The sequence below is a fragment of the Schistocerca gregaria genome, chromosome X (assembly GCF_023897955.1).
Source record: "Schistocerca gregaria isolate iqSchGreg1 chromosome X, iqSchGreg1.2, whole genome shotgun sequence".
NCBI classification, from domain to species: Eukaryota; Metazoa; Arthropoda; class Insecta; order Orthoptera; family Acrididae; genus Schistocerca; species Schistocerca gregaria.
In genome coordinates this window covers 752,247,380-752,269,438 of record NC_064931.1, presented here as the reverse complement: position 1 = coordinate 752,269,438, position 22,059 = coordinate 752,247,380, and the positions used below count along the sequence as shown (strand labels likewise).

Below are 22,059 nucleotides of genomic sequence, written 5' to 3'. Positions count from 1 at the left end.
GATTTTGATAGAGAACGAACAATGTATTTACCTTAATAGTGTTCAAAAGTCATAATATATATATATATATATATAGCAGTTCATGACATCCAGTCTTACAAATTTACTGTCTCTGATGGACACACGTCCAGACCATCCACTCTCAAAATTCCGCCATCTCTCTCCCCACATCCACCACTACTGGCGGCTCACCTCTAACTGCGCAACGCTACGCGCTGTTAACAGCCAACTACCCTACACTACAATGGCGAATATTACTCCAACAATGCAAACCAACCACAGCATTCACACAGCACAGTCAGTGATTTTCATATCGAGCGCTACATGGCGTTACCAACATAAAAACCTAAACAGCCTACTTAGAATGTGTATTTCCAAAATTTTATTATTCTACATTAATTATTTTTTGGCGTTGCGATTTTTTTCCTTCAGTGTATTGGACAGTTTTGAAATGAAGCTCTCGTAGGGGACCGTGCGCTGGGTACGAGTACTGGATTCCAGCGAGCCTTCGGATTTCGGTGGCGCTGATGATGGGAGTGCGGTGCATTTGGGCCTCTGACGAGGAGCGGCTGCCGGCTCGGGGAGTGGGGCAGGTCGCGATGACGCAAGGCGGCTGTGGCTACGGCGGGCAGGTGGTGACTTTCCCGGCAGTCGGCGCCGAGATGTCCGGCGCGTTACTGCTGTTGCTGCTGGCTGCGCCCGCGCTGGCCACGCCGCCGCCCTCACACCTAGAGTGGCTGCTGGACCTCTACAACCCGCTGCGCTGGCGCGCGCCGCCCGCAGACATTCAGGTGCGGCCTCCAAACTCTGTGCCGTCCTACACACCCAGACTTGGCCTCGGTTGCTAATAGTTGTTGCTGTTGCTAATAGCTGCAAGTCTACTGACAGAAGCATTAGAGTCTTCACATTTGCCTCTTTCTGGTCTGGAACCGCGCCACCGCTCCGGTCGCAGGTTAGAATCCTGCCTCGGGCTTGGATGTGTGTGATGTCCTTAGCTTAGTTAGGTTTAAGTAGACTAAGTTCTAGGGGACTGATGACATCAGATGTTAAGTCCCATAGTGCTCAGAGCCATTTGAACCACCCCTCTTTGTGACTCCTAACTCGAAAGTATGCAGGGCGGAAAAAAATACAGACTTTAAGACATATAATTTCTTCATTTGTGTGGCATTTGTCCATTGTTGCTTCACAATTCTTGAGGTATTTTTGTTCTGTCGTTGCAACTACAAAAAAGCGTGATATTTTTCGACCAGACACGTTTCGCTTTATTGAGGTAAAGCATCATCAGTGGTCTGTAATTAAGTTATTTACATTTTGATTTGCTTTAAGATCGAGAAACTGTTCGTTAACAATACATTAGTATATACTTACGGTGATTTTCACTTGCTTTCTCGCTTACATCCGGAAATGCCGCACATCAACGATGTAGTAGCAGACGGCATTTCCGGATGTAAGCGCGAAATCGAGCGAAAATTACCGTAAGTACAAAGCAACATATTGTTAACAAACTGTTTTTCGATCTTAAAGCAAATCAAAATGTAAATAGCTTAAGACCACTGATGATGCTTTACCTCAATAAAGCGAAACGCGTCTGGTGAACTGGAACGACAGAACAAAAATACCCTCAAGAATTTAAGACATTTTATGTAGCTCGTAAATATTTGAAGGAAATCACGTTTAAGAATCACGAAGGGCTGCTGATAAAATAAACTAATTCGCCTCCAGTTTCGATCAGCCGCGTGGGGTAGCCTCGCGGTCTATGGCGCCTTGTCACGGTCCGTGCGGGTCCCCCCGTCGGAGATTCGAGTACTCCCTCGGGCATGGGTGTGTGTGTTGTCCATAGCATAAGTTAGTTACAGTTAGAAAATAATGTTCAAATGTGTGTGAAATCTTATGGGACTTAACTGCTAAGGTCATCAGTCAATAAGCTTACACACCACTTAAGCTAAATTATCCTATGGACAAACATACACATCTATGCACGAGGGAGGACTCGAACCTCCGCCGGGACCAGCCGTACAGTCATGACTGCAGCGCCTCAGACCGCTCGGCTAATCCCGCGCGGCAGTTAAAGTTAGATTAAGTAGTGTGTAGGCTTAGGGACTGATGACCTAAGTAGTCTGGCTCCATAACACCTTACCTCAAATTTCCAATTTCCAGTTTCGATCATCCGATAAGCTAACACACAATCATGTACATGGTTCAAAAACCATGTAAAAATGGCTCTGAGCACTATGGGACTTAACATCTGTGGTCATCAGTCCCCTAGACATAGAACTACTTAAATCTAACTAACCTAAGGACATCACACACATCCATGCCCGAGGCAGGATTCGAACCTGCGACCGTAGCAGTCGCACGGTTCCGGACTGCGCGCCTAGAACCGCGAGACCACCGCGGCCGGCCATGTACATCAAGCTGCATGGTATCGTTCTTACTGTAGTGTCACATAATAAAAAAAAACACCTACCGCGTCTATGAAACTGCCGTCAATAGTAAAATGCATTAATATTGTACAATTATTTTAGTACAGCATTTTCCTATTGACTGCTGTTTCAGTGACTCAGCGTGAGGTTTTGTTTACTTTTTTGACTCCAAGTAAGAGCGACGCCATACAGGCTGCTGTAAATAATTTGATTTTACCTGATGAACGGTAGATCGAAACTGGTAGCGAATTAAAGCTTATCAGCTGCTCATTGTTATCCTTAAATATGACATCCGTCAGAGCTACGCCTTTTCGCTAGTTATTTACTGATTTATTATTAGTCTAAGTTTTTTTGACTGATACCAAAAATTTTAAGCTTACCATACGACCAACATTTTTTTACACCTAGAACGACCGCAAATCGATCCCCTACATGGAGCAGACTAATTTACTTTTCCTCAGTTTTTTACTTTTCCGTTTGCGCTTAATTCTTATTAATTATACAGAAAACCTGAAATGTTATGTAAAACAACAGTTTAATGTGAAGAAAACTCTATGGTGTCCTGCTTTCAAGATTCTATAAACTAATCTCCATTTCATTAGTTTACATTATTTAAGTAGGTCACTGATTTTATTTGAATAAACTACTCATTATAGCTTCAGTGCTTCTTATAAGAAACCAAAGTCTTTCGATATGTAACAACAGATTGTGGTAAAAAGGCTTAGAAAGTCCTTTCGTTAATAACTTTCGTTTTCATTGTGTTGTACACAGTTTATAGACAAATGTCAAATATCACGCCAATTAGCCACAGTTACACTTTTTGTTACGTTTGGGCATGATGTCGACTTCTCCATTAGCGGAAAGTGAAATGAAGCGTTTTAGAGACGGAGCAGAAGCTCGAATTAAACAAGCATGGAGAAACAAAACAGTTGGACCTTAAGAGGAGCATCCTGGCATTCGTCTCGAGTGAAGTGGGGAAACTACTGAATAAGTAAATCACATTGGTCGAAAAGAATATTATGGATTAACGTACCGTCGACAATGAAGTTAATAGAGGCGAAGTTGAAGCTTTGAGTAGGCCATACGTTTAAACGCTATCGGTCAGATCACTCCCCCGAAATACTCACATTCTTAGTAACTTAGCTATTCTGTAGTGTCTGCATTGATAGGCTATACATTAATATCACATCTCCTTACCTAAATAGCTTTAAAGTGACTTGAGTCACCAATGGGTTGCAATCTTCCTATGTTTTGACAGGTGTATCTCTGGCAATTACGCGAGTACAGCAGAAATAATTTCTAATGTGTACATGTTAAACAGCAAACGGTGTTAACAGGGAAGTGGGCGATGCAGCACTAAAACCGTGAGTTCATTGTCTCAGAGAAAATTCGATGCAGTTCACTTTCCTCTTATGCTGTAAGCTTGACATTCATGATCAAGTTGCAGAGAAGCACTGTGCTTCCCAAGAGGTGTCTGTAGCTTCTATGGTATTACACGGCGAACCTTCCTATGGAAGCCCTTTTACAAGACCTTAGCTCTTATTTCTTTTGCACACTTTTCACCTACACAGGAATTAACACAACGGCTACGTGTTTCTGCTGCTGCTATTGCTACTACTCCTACCACCACCACTGCTACTACTACTACTACTACTACTACTACTACTCTGATATAAATCAACTGATTAAACGTTGTACTTAAATGTGTGGTTTGGCTTAAAAGTAACCAAGGTGTTAAATTTCGCATCCTACCTTTAAAATTTTTCTGTGGGTCTAGGCGTGATTCATGTAATGAACAAAAGACTTATCACTAAATGTCTTCTACATGGATGAACGGTCGACTGTTATATATAAAGTTAAGTCACTGACACTTATTCACTGTTTACAACTTGATATAACATAACTTTGCGGTTAAAAAGAGAAAAGTATGTTTCGTTGTTTGTTTTGTGGCTCAAATGGCTCTGAGCACTATGGGACTTAACATCTATGGTCATCAGTCCCCTATAACTTAGAACTACTTAAACCTAACTAACCTAAGGACAACACACAACACCCAGCCATCACGAGGCAGAGAAAATCCCTGACCCCGCCGGTAATCGAACCCGGGAACTCGGGCGCGGGAAGCGAGAACGCTACCGCACGACCACGAGATGCAGGCGTTTGTTTTGTCTTTGCATTCCTAGGACCAAATAGGATATGAATCAATAAAAGGTAATTCCGGGAGGTTATAGTTGAATCGAATAGTTTTAATCCTACAATATTAGAACGAATGTTTAATTCTTGAAGTAAATACCTGAATACTGCCATGAGCCGTCGTCTCTATTGATTCGTTTATTTAATGGATTAATACAGGTACATTTATATTATGCAAATTAAGTAACTTCCGTGATAAAGGATGTTTCATATGGTACCATATAAAAGAGTTTCCTACCTTTCCATTTTCAGACTGAAGGTAGCAAGAGTAACTGCTTACACCTTATCACGATCTAGCAGGTTGTATTTTCAGTATCAAAACGTTCAAAGGGACCAAACTGCTGAGGCCATTGGTCCCTAGACTTAAACACTACTTTTTATGTTAGCAGAAGAGCCAACACCGTGTTACGAGTGGAGGCCGAAATGCACGCGTTTTAGCTCACGCAGGCTGGCGTGAGGGGGGAAGAACTATACTGACGTGAGGTCTGGAACATGACAAGGAATGAGAATTCAGAAAGCGGACGTAATTAGTTTGATACCTAACTTTAATCCATTAATGATGAATGTCGCTCTTGACGGTACATGATTCACAATATTATCTGTTCAGAATACATTCTCGAAGGTATTAATTATACTAACCGAATATGGCGCCTTGTTAGGTTGTAGAAAATGACGTAGCTGAAGGCTATGCTAAACTGACGTCTCTGCAAATAAGAGCGTATGTAGACAGTGAACCATCGCTAGCAAAGTCGGCTGTACAACTGGGGCGAGTGCTAGGGAGTCTCTCTAGACTAGACCTGCCGTGTGGCGGCGCTCGGTCTGCAATCACTCACAGTGGCGACAAGCGGGTCCGACGTATACTAACGGACCGCAGCCGATTTAAAGGCTACCACCTAGCAAGTGTGGTGTCTGGCGGTGACACCACACTCCTTAAACTTACTTATGCTAAGAATAACACACACACAGCTATCCCCGAGGCAGGACTCGAAACTCGGGCGGGAGGGGCCACGGAATCCGTGACATGGGGCCACGCAATCCGTGACATGGCGCCCCTAACCGCTCGGCCACTCCGCGCAGTTGTTCATTATCATAGCATCATAGATGTTTATGGGATTGCAAGTCTAAATTCCATGTTAAACACTTGAATCTGAAGTTTTATAAGTAGAAAGTTTCGCAATACAGTATCTTCCTTCCTCGCAAGAGTTCGTGATTCAGAATTCTATGAATTCCTCTGAATCTTCCTCCGAATCTAATCGATGGACATTTCTATAGCTCACATGTTTGAATAAAAATGCCTTTAGCCACAATTTTTCGTGTTTTATTAATACACGATGCATTTCCGGTCCTGTGGATCCATCTGCGGATGAAAATCGTCTAATACATAACCTACTTTTGCTCTTCAGTGAGGGGAAAGGTACTTCGCTGCTATGAGAAAGTTAGATGTTAGGTTTCGTATTTCATGAATCGAGTGTGGAACTAGAAGAGAAACAACGGAAAAAAAGAAAACACACAGGGAAAAGCTTACCGCAATCGAGTCACGAAATACGAAATCAAAAACCTACATTTCTAATAACAGGAATATGCATTTCACCTCACTCAAGAGCAAATACAAATGATATTCTAGACGATTTTCACCTGAAGGTGGACCAACAGGGTCAGAAATGCATCCTGTAATTTAATGAAACACGAAACAATTGTGACTGAAGGTGTTTTTGTTCAAACATCCTGTGTATCGAATACAATCACGTCCACAACTGCAAAATACAGATAAAATTAGATTTGAACAGCTGTTGTTTATGCTTAATGTTTCCTTTCAATTAAATATGATGGGAATCCCGTAATATTCCGGTACAGGTCGTTGATGCATTTTTTACGAAATCTCTATCCCACCAGTGAATAGAAGCTCGCCGTTTGCCTTACACGTATCTGAACCTGTTTGACAGCTCCATTGCATAGCCCAGTGCACTGCTACACCCAAGAATTTTCACAACACGACTGACTTCGATTTTCAGCCATTAATATACTGTCTGATAAAATAACGTGAAGCATCCGAAAGTGGTGCAGGAAACAAAATGAAACTTCACAGGGTGATTCACTTTTCTTGTCGGGCAGTGAATATAGTAATACTCTCCTGCTTTCATCTACAAAATTACATGTTTATGCTCGCTGTACAGAGAAGCGAGGTAATTAAGTGGTTAAGGCACTTTGTTCATGTTCGGAAAGCGCATGGTTCAACTTTCCATTCCGTCATCCGTATTTAGAGTTTTCTTCGTTTTCCTAAATCACTTTACGCTAATGGTGGAATGAGAAAGATATGGAGACTATATACTACACTGATTATGTGTGACAAGAAAAAAGTGTGTTCAGAACCTGGGTTCCAACCCGGATTTTGGAGTAATGCAGACAGTGCACTATAACAAAGTACGCTGTCCACGAAAGACAGGATCCTGTCCGAAGTACAGATTTAGCATCTCACACTTACTGAATAACGGAATGTTTGTGTTAACAAGACCCTGGACAAATTTCTTCGCCCTCCTCCTTTCCCTTTTCGGATGTCCTGCCGCGTACGCTAAATGCGAACCACATGTCCTCCACGCGTACGTACGACTGCAGATCAGGAAGTCACTCAGTCTGCTGTAAAAAGTTTTTATAGCGTATTGCATCTAATTTATAATGAGTGACGATGCGCTAACGTAACAGCTGGTGAAGTGGAGCCTGGGGTCTTTTCTCTCGCAGCGTCCCACTGAGCGGCAGGTCTGAAAAACCGGACAGCGGCCTCTGTTGCATAACTGGCGGTCACTTGCCTGCCGGTAGCGCAACCGTGAAGGAAAGGGTAGTAAACATCGCCACCGACTGAGGTGATGTAGGACGGATTCTTGATAAAACAAAAGTCCGCTATTCGCGTTCAGGTAGATCTGCCGGGCGTGGTGGTGAAGGCAAAGGGGAACGTGTAAATGGCGAATCACCATAGGTCAGCTTACCTGCGCAGGCTACCTGAGCGAATACACGTTGCTGTTCCATGCTACCGTAAGGTCTTGCCGCACAAGCAAACCGGTGCGTGTTCACGCCGTGGACTGTTCACTAAATAGCACTACAAACGTAAATAAATGGCCGTGTAGGGTCAGTAAATCGAAAACGCTGCACTAAGAAATCTACATTTATTAAGCGACTATCCCGGAAAACGGAACCCGATTGCAGTTACAGGTTGCCTATATTTTGGCTACAAGGAGCAACAAAAATTTGATTGTCAATACTTCGTGTAAATATTGACCAAATTTATACATTTAAAATGCTGTCATAGTGTACTCATTAAGAAGTATAATCTAATGTTAAAGGTTGAACACACAAATACAACTAATGAAGTTATGTGTGTATATGTCCTGAGGAAGCGTTACTCGAGACATGCAAATTAGCCAGATTACATTTATCCATTATTTAAGGAAGAGTATTGCCGACTTCCAATAAACTTTACGCGTAACTTCAAACCGTTACCAAACTTTTCTTCGCTGATACACCCTCCCTCCCCAATCCCCCCCCCCCCATGAAATGATGAAAAGAAAAAAGTTTATCGCTTACGACATTTTCACTGTTCATGCAGTAAAACTTTAGCATCAGGCTTGATCTATTAATTTATTGCTTCATTACTACTAATTCTCGTCGCAACACTTTTTGCAAGCAGTACCCGTATACGACCTTGAATGTACACTACTGGCCATTAAAATTACTACACCACGAAGATCACGTGCTACAGACGCAGAAATTTAACCGACAGGAAGAAGATGCTGTGGTATGCAACTGATTAGATTTTCAAAGCATTCACACAAGGTTGGCGCCGGTGGCGACACCTACAATGTGCTGACATGAGGAAAGTTTCCAACCGACTTCTCATACACAAACAGCACTTGACTGGTGTTGCCTGGTGAAACGTTGTTGTGATGCCTCGTGTAAGGAGAAGAAATGCGTACCATCACGTTTCCGACTTTGATAAAGGTCGGATTGTAGCATATCGCGATTGCGGTTTATCGTATAGCGACATTGCTGTTCGCGTTGGTCGAGATCCAATGGCTGTTAGCAGAATATGGAATCGGTGGGTTCAGGAGGGTAATACGGAACGCCGTGCTGGATCCCAACGGCCTCGTATCACTAGCAGTCGAGATGACAGGCATCTTATCTGCATGGCTGTAACGGATCGTGCAGGCACGTCTCGATCCCTGAGTCAACAGATGGGGACGTTTGCAAGGCAACAACCATCTGCACTAACAGTTAGACGACGTTTGCAGCAGCATGGACTATCAGCTCGGAGACCGTAGATGCGGTTACCCTTGACGCTACATCACAGACAGGAGCGGCTGCGATGGTGTTCTCAACGACGAACCTGGGTGCACGAATGGCAAAACGTAATTTTTTCGGATGAGTCCAGATTCTCTTTACAGCATTATGATGGTCGCATCCGTGTTTGGCGACATCGCGGTCAACGCACATTGGAAGCGTGCATTCGTCATCGCCATACTGGCGTATCGCCCGGCTTGATGGTATGGACTGCCTCGCTCACCTCCTGTTCGCACTGACGGCACTCTGAACAGTGGACGTTACATTTCAGATGTGTTACGACCCGTGGCTCTATCCTTCATTCGATCCCTGCGAAAGCCTACATGTCAGCAGGATAATGTTGCAGGTCCTGTACGGGCCTTTCTGACTACAGAAAATGTTCGACTGCTGCCCTGGCCAGCACATTCTCCAGATCTCTCACCAACTGAAAACGTCTGGTCAATGGTGGCCGAGCAAGTGGCTCATCACAATCCGCCAGTCACTACTCTTGATGAACTGTGGTATCGTGTTGAAGCTGCATGGGCAACTGTACCTGTACACACTATCCAAGCTCTATTTAACTCAATGCCGAGATGTATCAAGGCCGTTATTACGGCCAGAGGTGGTTGTTCTGGGTACTGATTTCTCATGATCTATGAACTCAAATTGTGTGAAAATGTAATCACATGTTAGTTCTAGTGTAATATATTTGTCCAATGAATACCCGTTTATCATCTGCATTTCTTCTTGGTGTAGCAATTTTAATGGCCACTAGTGTACATTTAAAATTACATCACTGAACGCACGTAATTCAGGAGATATGACGTCATTAACACTGAGATGCTTGGCAAACTTGTTTTGCTTAAGATGGAACGCAAATTACGAAGATTAAGTCGTCCAGCGTTTCATAATGAGAGCACCTAGTGACTTCAACAGCCGGCCGCTGTGGCCGAGCCGTTCTAGGCGCTTTGTCCAAAAGCGCGCTGCTGCTACGGCCGCAGGTTCGAATCCTGCCTCGGGCATGGATATGTGTGTTGTCCTTAGGTTAGTTAGGTTTAAGTAGTTCTAAGTCTAGGGGACTGATGACCTCAGATGTTAAGTCCCATAGTGCTTAGAGCCATTTGAACCATTTATTTGACTTCGACAAATTTCACACATAATTTCGAAAATTTGCTAAACTTTTTCTCACTTACATGCTTCACGTCAAATACACAACACAATAACTAATTTTTAAACTGACCAGACGTTAAAGCTGTTTCATAAATCAGCGTTCGATTCTTGGAAGAATCCGGGCTTTACTGATTTATTGCTAATCTGTTGCTATCAGCTTGCCAGTAGTACGACAGTCTAGAAAGTGATTACAACTGCGAGATGAATCAAGCGGCATATTCAGTGTTAATAGAAAAACTGAAAGAAATACAACGTGTTGCCAACAAACGCAGCAGTTTCTAAATAATCGATATGAGAAGCAGAGTAATGTTACGATCCAGTCTTCCAGCTGTAAGAAACTTTAAAGATGAGGTTCTTCAGTTTATTCTTGTATGACCAATAATTTATTCAAAATTAGCACCTAATTTCTCTCTCTCTCTCTCTCTCTCTCTCTCTCTCTCTCTCTCTCACACACACTCTCAGTCTCAGTCTCTCTCTCTCTCTCTCTCTCTCTCTCTCTCTCTAACAAAGACACACATACACACACCAGCCTGGACGCGTATGAAAATCTTGTATGAAATTATAATGAAATGAATACCCCTATCTGCTTACAGGCGTTGATATAAGTCAACGGGATCTCCTGCTTACATGGCACGCGCTCTATCCATCTTTTTTTTTTTTGTTTAATCTCATTTTGTTCGCTTTCGTTCGTTGCATCTGCTCGGGGCGAACGTCGTATGACACCGGTTCATGTTCGTCGTTGATCGGTTAACTCAGTTTTAAATATATAAAATCTTGTGTGCGGCGTGCTCTGCAATTTTTAAGCATTTCTTAAAAGATATCATGGTGTACACCATGAGCAGCATTTAAAATCATTTAACTGCGTTAGGACGTTCAAACTGCACGGTTGGCCGCGGCGCATGATAGGAATTAGTATGCGCATGTCGGTTTGGTTTAGCGACGAAGCCCACTTTCGTTTGGATGGGTTCGTAAATAAGCGAAATTGGAGCATCTGGGGGGCTGAGGATTCGCATTTCGCAATCGACAAGTGTCTTCACCCTCAACTGGTGACTGTGTGGTGTGCAATATCCAGTCACGAAATAATCAGTGCGATATCCCTTGTGGGCACAGTGACAACCGTATGGTTCGTGAAGGTTTTGGAAGACGATTTTATCCCCATTATCCAAAGTGACCCTGACTTCGACAAGATGTGGTTCATGGGAGACGGAGCTCGACCCCATCGAAGCAGGAGAGCGCTTGATGTCCTGGAGGAGTCTTTGGGAATCGTATTCTGGCTCTGGAGTACCCAAAAGCCACTGGCATGGGCCTGGATTAACCGGCGTATTCTCCGGATCTAAACACACGCGACTCCTTTTTGTGGGGCTATATTAAAGACAAGGTGTACAGCAATAACCCCAAAACCACTGCTGAGCTGCAAACAGCCATTCAGGAAGTCATCGACGGCATCGATGTTCCGACACTTCAGTGGGTCATTCAGAATTTCGCTGTTTGTCAGCACCACATCATCGCCAATGATGGCACGCATATCGAGCATGGCATAACCTAAATCCGAGTATCTGTAGGGACGTTTAAATGTTGAATAAAGTGTTTGCACGCCGTATTTTGTAACTAATTTCCTTTTTTTATTATGGTTCAATAATTGTCACCCTGTATGGTGGTTAAACGTCTCTTCGACCGCGACGTCATTAGAAACGGAACTAAAGTTTGAAGCGGTCGAGGACGAGAAAGGAAATACGTCGTATCCTTTTCAAACGGAACCATTCCGGCATTCGCCATAAGAGATTTAGGGAAACCGCACAATACCTAAATATGGATCACTGGACGATGAACGGAACCCGTCTAATTTCGAACGCGAGTCAGATTTCTTAGCCACTGCTTGAGCTCGCTAGGTTTGTGTGTGACAGATTAGTGAGTGTAATTTTAGTGAATTCTCCAACTTTTCAAATTTTATACCACCTCCTCGTTTAAAGAACACTGAAAACCAAATCAAATCTGTCTGATGCCAGATGAATGTGTGCAGGAAATTTTTGCTTATTAAGAGTAATAATTATTTACTATTTAGTATGTAGAATTGATTTTTTTCGCCTGTATTTCGTACATGTGCACAAGTGAGTCTAGAGGTATTGATGGTTAGCCGGCATTTCTCTTTCAGAAGTTGCTTTTTTTATATGGCAGCTGTCTGCCTCGGACGAGGCATCAAATTGATAATGGACGTAATTTTCTCTGATACGGTACCTCTAGATTTCTCTCCAGTTACTACTTCACGGCCAATGTTCACAAGCAACCATTTCACAAGAACATTACATTAATAGTGTCATTCGCAATTAGTTCAAGCCAGCACTTTTGAAATCCGAGATACTGATATATTTTCCGAAATTGTTGATTCCATCCATTTATTTCTTCGACACGTGTCATGTTCCAAGCTCCTTCTACGTGAGGATCTTCAATATTAGCCCTTCTACTCTCATTGAAAATGTTTCTGGGACCTAACTGAGGAATAATCCGTTTGTGCTCCTGAAATAATAAGGAAGAGAGGCAGGACTCGGCGTGATATCCTGTACTTAGCTCATATGTGCTCACAACATAACATTGAGGCAAACAGTCTATTTGGCTTTGCACACTAATACAGGGCATTGTTTGTATGAAGAAAGAATAATAGTATTTTCTAGAATCCGTCAGCAGGATACAAGGAAGTTCTACTCCAGAGAAGATACCAGTAATTATGATTTGCTCCTAGCAGCAGAAAATCTATTCGTGCAGATTTAGGTGGAATATAAAGCACCTCCGACCACGATTCCTTTGTTTTTGAGCATTTCGTCAAAGTTACCAGGACTCGGGGAAAGGATCATTAGTGGTTTTGCTTAGGAAAGCACGAGGAACTTCTCTTCATGTAAAATCCTAAAGGTAAAGGGCTAGTTGACATGAAGATTGGTTTGAACAGCAGAATAATAAAAGGCGGTGTCCTTATGGAGGTAGTGTCCCCTTGTATGTCACTGAGTTCCATGGTCAGTGTTGGGCTTTGGGAATACTTCCAGCCCTAGCTTCGCTTTCTTTCGAAGCCCGTAGTGGTGGTTAGCCGATGCCTTTTTTACGACCTGTTACTGAAGTATCAATTGACTATCCGCATTCTGTGGATAAAGATAAACTTGTGGGGTGCAATGTTTAGATAATAGTTAAGTGTCAAATAAAAGAAAGGAGAGGGTGAAACCAGGTACCGGCACGAAGGCTGCGTCCTTCGGTAACCACGCCGAACGAAGTGGTGCAGTAAATAAGGCGCTAGACTCGTATTAGAGAGAAGTAGTGTTCGAACCCGATTCCACCCATGCACATAACGGTTTTCTGTGATTTCTTTACAACACTTAAGGGAAGGTCGGCACGGTTCCTTCAAAAAGCCCACGGCCGATTTCCTGTCCCATCTTTGTGCAATCGAAACTCGATTCGTGCCTTCCGGCGTCACAGCTGGACGTTACACCTTAATCTTGTTTCCTTCCTTCCTTACTTCCTCCGAATAGCAGAATGGGCTGCAAAGCTTAGCGTCACATTTTGACGGATTGCAACGAAGTTCTACACATTTTCAAATGACACCGTCTTCACAAACTCCGTACTCCTTCACCAATATTTTACAAATAATATGGAGGGTATTTCGTCCTTTACGATTGTAATAAAAGCTATAATTGGACGAAACGTATTTCGGTTTATTTCAAAGCATCTTCAATGGTCACTGTAACAATTGTGGTTTTCTTTACAAATCTGTTTAACGATATCATGAAGAATTCTCATCTTTTAAATTACTTTTAATGCTCACTTTTTCTGGCTGATACTTTATTTCCTTCTATTCTTATACACACAATCGTTCTATATTTTACACACTGCACTTAACTGACACACAATATGTTTCCGTTTTCACGAAGCACACGAAGAATGTGGTTTTATAAAAAAAAATGAAAATATATTTTATGTCAGTGAAATGCAGTGTGCAAAGAAATGAACCACTGTCTGTAGAAGAATGCGCGGAAATGTTGCAGGAGTCAAAAAACGTGAGTAATAAACGTAATTTGAACTATGAGAACTGTCCATAATCTCGCTAAACTGTGTTGCTACAGTGGCCACTAATGATTTAAAATAAAGACTTCTTACAGTCACGAGTGATGAACTATCTCTTATATTACTTGCAAAGCTGCATCTGCGGAAGAAAGATCACGAAGATAAAAAGACAGAATGTACCAAAACTTTATTTATCAACATCTGGGAATGTAATGAGATCACCCATTACCAACAGCCAGAAGTAAAATTGTAGAATTACATACAGATAACTTGGGCAAACTAAATTCAGTACTTTACCACTGCGTCACCTCACTTGGTAAGTATTTCTTGACTGTAGTATACAGAAATATAACTCGATTTATCCACGTATTAATGGTGTACGTACATTCCACAATTCTTATAACGGTATAAAAAAACTAAAGTTAAATGAAGTCATATTGTATGTAAGAGCGCACGCCGCTAGGTTCATTTAAGATCTTGACATCCAAAAAATATTTGTTGACGAAAAATCATAACCCTCAGAAAATGAAGTTTCACTTTCTTTCACTTTGTGATATACTGTGCGAGATGTTTGGAACGTGAAGCCCAAATTACACAAAGTCCTAATGAACTAAGTCCTAACGCAGGACACTGGTGAACAATGTAATGCCTATTAACAGTACATCATGAATCCTTATCGCTCTTTTGTTCCAATGCTTGTTCTTCTTTCAGCTCAAATGTTCGCACTCTGTATCTCTGGACAGAGCGCGACCGCAATAGCGCAAGGCAACGGCCTCTGTTATGAAAGTTAGTTTAACCGGTATATCTAGCCTGAAATAAGTGTGGCGGGTCTACATTTAACGCAGAGCCCCTCGTTAGCGATCCTAACACAATTTAAGCGAGTATGAAAATTGCCAAGCAGCCTCATTTCTCGAGGAAACAAGTGCCTAAAACGAACGAGACGCCAATCGAATGCACTCACTGGATTTACGACTGTTGGTCTGATACATCGCCCAGTCTCACTGTGGGCCTTAGGCGTTTACAACATCCACAATGGAAAGTGATGGAATGGTTCCCAATATACACCTGACAAACGCTACAGCAAAAACAAAAACCAGATGAGACGGCGCAATACGTAAGACTGTGTGGGAATAGCGGGATTCGAATCCCCTTCCAGCCAGCCTTATTTAGTTTTTCGCGAGTTACTTCGAATCTCAGGAAAACACACAGTACAAAAGGTATTCTACCCGTAGCAGACGAACTTCAATACTTTCCTTCTTGTTATAAAATTAAATAGCTGTGCATCTACAGTAATGGTACCGAACAAGGCGACGCTGCATTCGCCAATCCAGAGGACGTCAGTCAAATCCCCGTTAGATCATCCAGAAGCTGGTTCTCCGTGGTTTTCATAAATTACTTAAGGCAAATGCCGGAATAATCCTTTTGCATAGTACACAGTCGATTTCCTTCTCCTTTCATCCCCCAATCGCAGTTTGTGCTCCATCTCTAATGACCTCGTCTTCGGCAGGATATTAAAACCTCCTCATTTTCTCTCCTGTTTCGTACAGGAATCCAGTCCGTGAACAGAAATGATGGTAATGATATTTTCAGGACGAGTAATGTCTGATAGGTGTACACGGAAGGTAAAAATAGCAAGGAAGAAGATTATGGTTAAGGTCCCATCGACGACGAGGTCATAAGAGACGGAGAACATCTACATCAGTACTTCACAGGCCACCTGACGGAGTGTGGTGGAGGGTACTTCTGGTACCACTACATGATTTCCTCCCCCCCCCCCCCCCTTTTCCTGTGCCACTCGCGAGCGGCGCGTATGAAGAATGATTGTCGATAAGCCTTTGTATTAACTCGAATTTCTCGACGTGAACATTTCGCGAGATGTATGTGGGAGGAAATAGTATTTTTGGAAATTTGTGGTAAGTTCCTTTGAGACCAAACTGCTGAGGTCATCGGTCCCTAGGCTTACACTCTACTTAATCTAACGTAAGCTAACTTACGCTAAGGACAACACACAAACCATACCCGATGGAGGACTCGAACCTCCGACGGGGGCAGCAGCGTGAACCGTGACAAGGCACCTGAGACCGCGCGACTATCCCGCGCGGCAGGAAGTAGTATGTTGTCTGAATCTTCTCGGAAAGTACTCTCTCGAAATTTCAATATCAAACATGATGCACAACGCCTCTCTTGAAACATCTGCGACTGTAGTTTGTTGAACATCCCTTTAACGCTCTCGCGATGACTAAACGATTCCGTGACGAAATGCGTGACTCCTCGTTCGATCTTCTCCATCTCGTCTATCCGTCCTACCTGGGAAGTGTTATAATGTCTTCCTTTGCACGCTGTGTGATTCTTCAGTTGATGCAGGAGCGAGGAGCAGATGCCGTTCAAGAACAGAGAATTCAGATATTAATTTGTACTACATCTAATACCAAATAGTAACAACAACCCATACCCTTGTTGCTGAAGTAGCAGCGTCAGTTGCTTAAAGTAGATATCAATGTAGAAATATATACAGATGCAAATGATTTATAAATCTGTCTCTCTTCAATACAACGACTATTCAGAAGACGTCGAACCACTATGAAAGTCTGTAAACGTTATCCTACTGGCAAACACACAAAATCGGCCAGTGCATGAATGTTCGAACTTAACTACAAAATGGTTAAAATGGCTATGAGCACTATGGGACTTAACTGCTGAGGTCATCAATCCCCTAGGACTTAGAACTACTTAAACCTAACTAACCTAAGGACATCACACACATCCATGCCCGAGGCAGGATTCGAACCTGCGACCGTAGCGGTCGCGCGGTTCCACACTGTAGCACCTAGAACTAGCCACTTCGGCCGGCGGACTTAACCACAGCCACCGCTGGAGCTCCGGAGAGAAGATGCTTGCATCTCATTGGGAACGGCGTAATCGAGCGTGGCGGCGCCCTAGTGCCTCGGTGGTAGTTGTAGGAAACGCGGAGGCGTAACTGGAGGCGAGTGTATTTGAAAGTCCTGCCTACCGAGCAGCCGATACCAAAGTAAGGTTGGTTCATTTGGGGGGACGGGACCAAACAGCGAGTCATAGGTTCCACCAGTTTAGGAAAGGACGGTGAATGAAGGCCCTTCCAAAGGACCATCCAGGCATTTGCCTGAAGTGATTTAAGGAAAACCTAAATCAGGATGGCCGGACGCGGGTTTGACTCGTCGTCCTCCCGAATGCGAGTCCAGTGTGCTAGCCATTGCGCCATCTCGCTCTGTGTGGAGTAGGGGCCCCAGATCGGTGAAAACTACTCAAGAATCGGTCGAACTAGTGCCTTGTACTAGTGCCTTTCGTAGTGCGAGTTCGAATTTGGGAAGAACGGGGAATAAAACGCACCGATTCAGAGGAACAATTCCGATATTTTCCTTACGAGACTTGGGTAAACAATAGGAAACCTAAATCTGTATGGCTGGACGGATATCTGAATCGCCGTATTTCCGAATGCGAAACAAATGTAACTGTTGTAGTGCTGCGCCACTGCAGTCGGTCATGACCAACGAAGAGGTGCTGAAGAGATGGTGAACGAAAGGAAAAAAAAAGAGAGAAATCGAATTATACAGGTCTTGAGAGAGCATGAAGAAATTTTGAAAAATAATTTTAGAACCATAGGTGGAGGGAAGAGAAGGTAAGGTGGTGGTGGTCTTAATGGGTATAAATACGACCTCAAGAATGAAGTGATAGATTACAAGAAGTGGAGACGACAAGAACCTTCTCTCAAAGTAGAAAACAGATGGCGATTTATCCAATACTAAGATGTGGGAGCTTTACTTATAAATTTAAAGACATGAGTTGGAAAATAACTCAGGCAAGTGTCTGTGCTTCACCTCTCGAACGGTATACGTACCAGTATCAAGCGGTATAATCTTCGTGTAAGCGGTGTAATTTTCCTCGCAACATCTAGAGAATATTTCTAATATGTTCGTAAGTATAATTTTGCAAGGTGATGTGGAGAGTATGGGTGAGGAGGAATCTAGTTTCTTGCACAGTGTGCAGTCGCTGTGAAGCGGCGAGCGGCCGGCTACACGCAGACACTGCCTGCTCTATTTAACACGGCTACAATTCTCGCTTTCACCCAAACCACTAATTTCACTTTGTGCAGAAATGATTATAAGAGGGAGAACGATGAATTCCGCGGTAACAAGAACTCTGCAAATGAACATTAAGCGTCTTAGTTAATAATTAACAGTGGTCGTACCGGCCTCTTGTAGGTATTGTGACTTATGGGTAAAACATTTCTATTCCTATACATCACATCATTTATTTTGTTTAACTTCAACATACTGCGACGCGTTTAGAGCATGTGTTCCTGAGTATATAGCCGATGATGGATGCATGAAGATTTTTACCATCAGATGTTATGTAGCACTTGTCACTTAACATTCCTTCGGCATACCAAACTTATTCTTTCTGCACTCCAGCCTCATTTAGACCTCATTTCTTGCTGGAACCACAATCTTATATTGTTGAATTATATTGGTACATCACAAAAATATTTACACTTAGCATCTTTCTCGGGGCTATTAGGAATTTCACTGCAGAATTCGGTTCCTTTGCTTTGTAGAAGCACACATTCACTAACAGTGTTACTGTAATGTGGCGGACGTGCAATTCAGTAGTGGAACAAGGCTTCAGTTCTGAATATGATCACAGTTCCTTCGTTATTTCGAGTGCTACTTTCACTTTAGACTATCCACGTCCACAGTTACTCTCCCCCCCCCCCCCCCCCCCCCAAAAAAATGGTAACAACCACAATAAAAAAAACGGAGAGTAATTCAAGCTGTTACGTGATCCTAGTATAAAATGTTTTAATGCAATAATATTAATTTGTTAAATCCCTGCTTAATACGCCGCCGAAGAATAAGATCACCATCACCAGTGGCTGAAGAGTTTAGAAACAGACATACGTAAAAGTGAAGGGAGTCGTGACCCCCGTGAACCTCTCCTTGAATCCATGCCTGATGCAGTTTGCTCGCGAAAGGCAAAGGTCCCGAGTTCGAGTCTCGGTCGGGCACACAGTTTTAATCTGCCAGGAAGTTTCAAGGTAATAATAGTTGAGCTGTCATTTGTATTTCTCTGGCACAACTTGCAATTATTGTTTTAATTTTTGGCATAAGGCTATTGAAGTATTCTGAGCTTACAAATTAAGTTATTTCAATAAGAACAATATTTCATTCATTGTATTACGAATGAATATTTCCATTTATCTTGTACGGAATTGTTATTTTGTCTTCAGTTTTCAAACTGTGGCCTCTGTCTTTCATATATTTTGCAACTGCTGGCCTGCTGAACGATACCTGAACAGAAGTATGCGAACGTCTCTATGTTATGCGTAATTGACGACTAGAAGTCACGAGGGGCTGACCCACCAGCATAAAGGTAGGCGGGGAGTATTATGTTGCCAATTGAGAGACAGTAACAGCAGAATCGGTCAGTCAGGAGAGGTCAGTGACTTCGAACGTGAAGTAGTGATAGGATGTCACCTAAGTAACAAATCCAACAGGGACATCTCCAACCTGCTAAAGCTGACCAAGTCTAATGTTGTCGATGTGACTGAAGTGGAAACGGAAAGAAACAATCACAGATAAACCAAGACCAAGCAAACCTCATGTTCTGACGAATAGGCTCCGTCGATCATTGCGGAGAGTGGTTCTAAGAAATCTCATTAAATCAGTGGCAGGAATTACTCATGAATTTCAAAGTACTACAAGCAATCCAGGTAGCACAATGACTGTGCGTAGGTAGGTAAATAATTGGGTACAATGGTCAAGCAGCTCCTCAAAGCCCACACATTTCTGTAGTCAGTGCTAACCAGTGCTTGAGTCGATGTAAATAGTTTGGACACTGACAGTCATTAATCACGCTATATCCTGTGACAATCCGATGGAAGTGTTTGGGTTTGCTGGATGCCTGGAAAACCTTACCTGCCATCATGTTTAATACCAACAGTGAACTACAGAAGAGAGGATGTTACTGTATATTTTCCGTAGGAGTTTAAGAAAAGGCTAAATGTGCAAGGATATGAACATAAGTTGCTGCGCTGTGTAATGAGTACAGTAGAGAGACAATTCCGAGATGAAAATCGATTGTATCAGCGTGATGGTGCACCCTGTTGAAGACGCATCTGTGAGGCAATGGTTTGTGAACAATAACATTCATGAAATGTACTGGCCTGCCCAGAGTTCCAATATGAACCCAGTGGAACACCTTTTGGATAAGTTAGAACGTCAGTTTCACTTCAGACCCCAGTGTCCAATATAACTACCTTCTCTGGGTCCATTCTTTATGGATAATGGGTTGCCATTCCTCCACAGAGATCCAGGCACTTCATTGAGAGGGTCCCCAGCAGGGCTCAAGCTGTCGTAAAGGAGAATGGTGGACACACCCCGTATTAATGTCCATTAAAAGGTGTTCAGATACTTTTGTCTCGTTCCAGCTCTTGATGGAGAATCGGCTGTCATTCCTCCACAGAGATTCAGACACTTCATTGAGAGGGTCCCCAGCGGGGCTCAAGTCGTTAAGAAAGGAAAATGGTGGACACACCCCATATTAGCTTCCACTAATAGATGTCCGAATACTTTTGATATTACAGTGTATTTCTCCAGTCTGTCCATGTGGCCGTTAAACCGAGTCTTGATGTGTATGGTAGTCTGGCCCATATAAAATTATAGATACCAGATGCGTCCAGATTTGTACCAGTGGAGGTCATATTGTGGACGAGCCTTCTACATAGGTTGTTAGAGGAGTGTAAAGCTGATTCTTATGTTTGTGTTTGTGAATAGCCTATCTAATGTATTAAATATTACACCAAGATATGGCTGTATTACACATTTAGGTGCTACAGCACTGGCAGAAGGGTTAAGTACCTTTTGTTCATTGTTTATTTCTTGTTGTGAGACTGTTTTAATCAAAGAATGGTCATGTTTCTTCTAACATGCTTTCCAGCTGGATCAATAGAGAGCTTATTCTAACTTCCTCTTTCAGATAGCACAGTGCACCATATGTGTGAAAAAATTTGAAAATTTTACTGAGGTCTGAATTTTATGACTTCGATTTATGGATCGGATAGTTAGGCGCCAGTTACTCAACACGGAGACTTTGGGAGAGGAAGGGGAAAGGAAGAACAGCCTAAAACTATGTTCACGCTTGCTAAACCGCAACATGCTTACACAGGGAGCAGTTCCCTTGTATGCAGCTGGAAAAGCAGGAGTGAGACACGAGCATACGATTTACTTCTGGGCCGTGAGGTTGTTTCGAAGTTTAGTAGTGCTAAAGTGACCATGAAAGAGGCTCAAGTGGGAAGTCTAGGCAACCGATAGACCTACTGCTGACTGGGGAGGGAAACAGTTCCTTCAACTATTTGCGAAGGTTCTCTTCTGAGACAAACAGAATAGCTTCGTGTCTGTGAAAACAATAAGTGCAGCAACACATTGAGACGAACCAAGACAAAGTTGGGAAGACATCTGCGTCATCATGATACCATTTGACGTCCACCTCCTGTAGACTATTGCGTGCATTACGATCTTCTGTTACGTGCACCCATGTTGCTTCTGAACATTTTTCAATGTCAGCTGTTATATGCCATTACGTTTTAGCGACGACCTTTTCTCGTCTGTTAAAGTCTTACTAAATAACTACCTTGCACCATCTACCGTTCATTTGCCGATCTACATGTTGAGCGCGATTTGTTTTTAATTTTCGGTCATGAGCACGTACTCTACTCCAGAATATCTCCTGACCGGCTTGTTTTATTTTCATGTCCCTCTTACTAACTTCCATCATTCATTTCTCCATTTGCAACCATATACCTAATATGTACATGTGGCGTATGTAATAGCAATTACACCACTATATGGATAATCACATCTTAGTGTCTGATACGCTCTTTTAAAAC

At 42.8% G+C, this 22,059-nt stretch overlaps 1 protein-coding gene across 1 annotated transcript in view; it reads left to right on the top strand.

Annotated features, from left to right (window-relative positions):
• Positions 1 to 588: 588 nt before the first annotated feature.
• LOC126298207 (nose resistant to fluoxetine protein 6-like) overlaps positions 589 to 22,059 on the top strand; it is a 167,424-nt gene continuing 145,953 nt past the window's right edge. Inside the window, exon 1 of the mRNA XM_049989511.1 lies at positions 589 to 791. Coding sequence (XP_049845468.1) covers positions 600 to 791 — 192 coding nt within the window. The 5' untranslated portion in view covers positions 589 to 599. The remainder of the gene's footprint in view (positions 792 to 22,059) is intronic.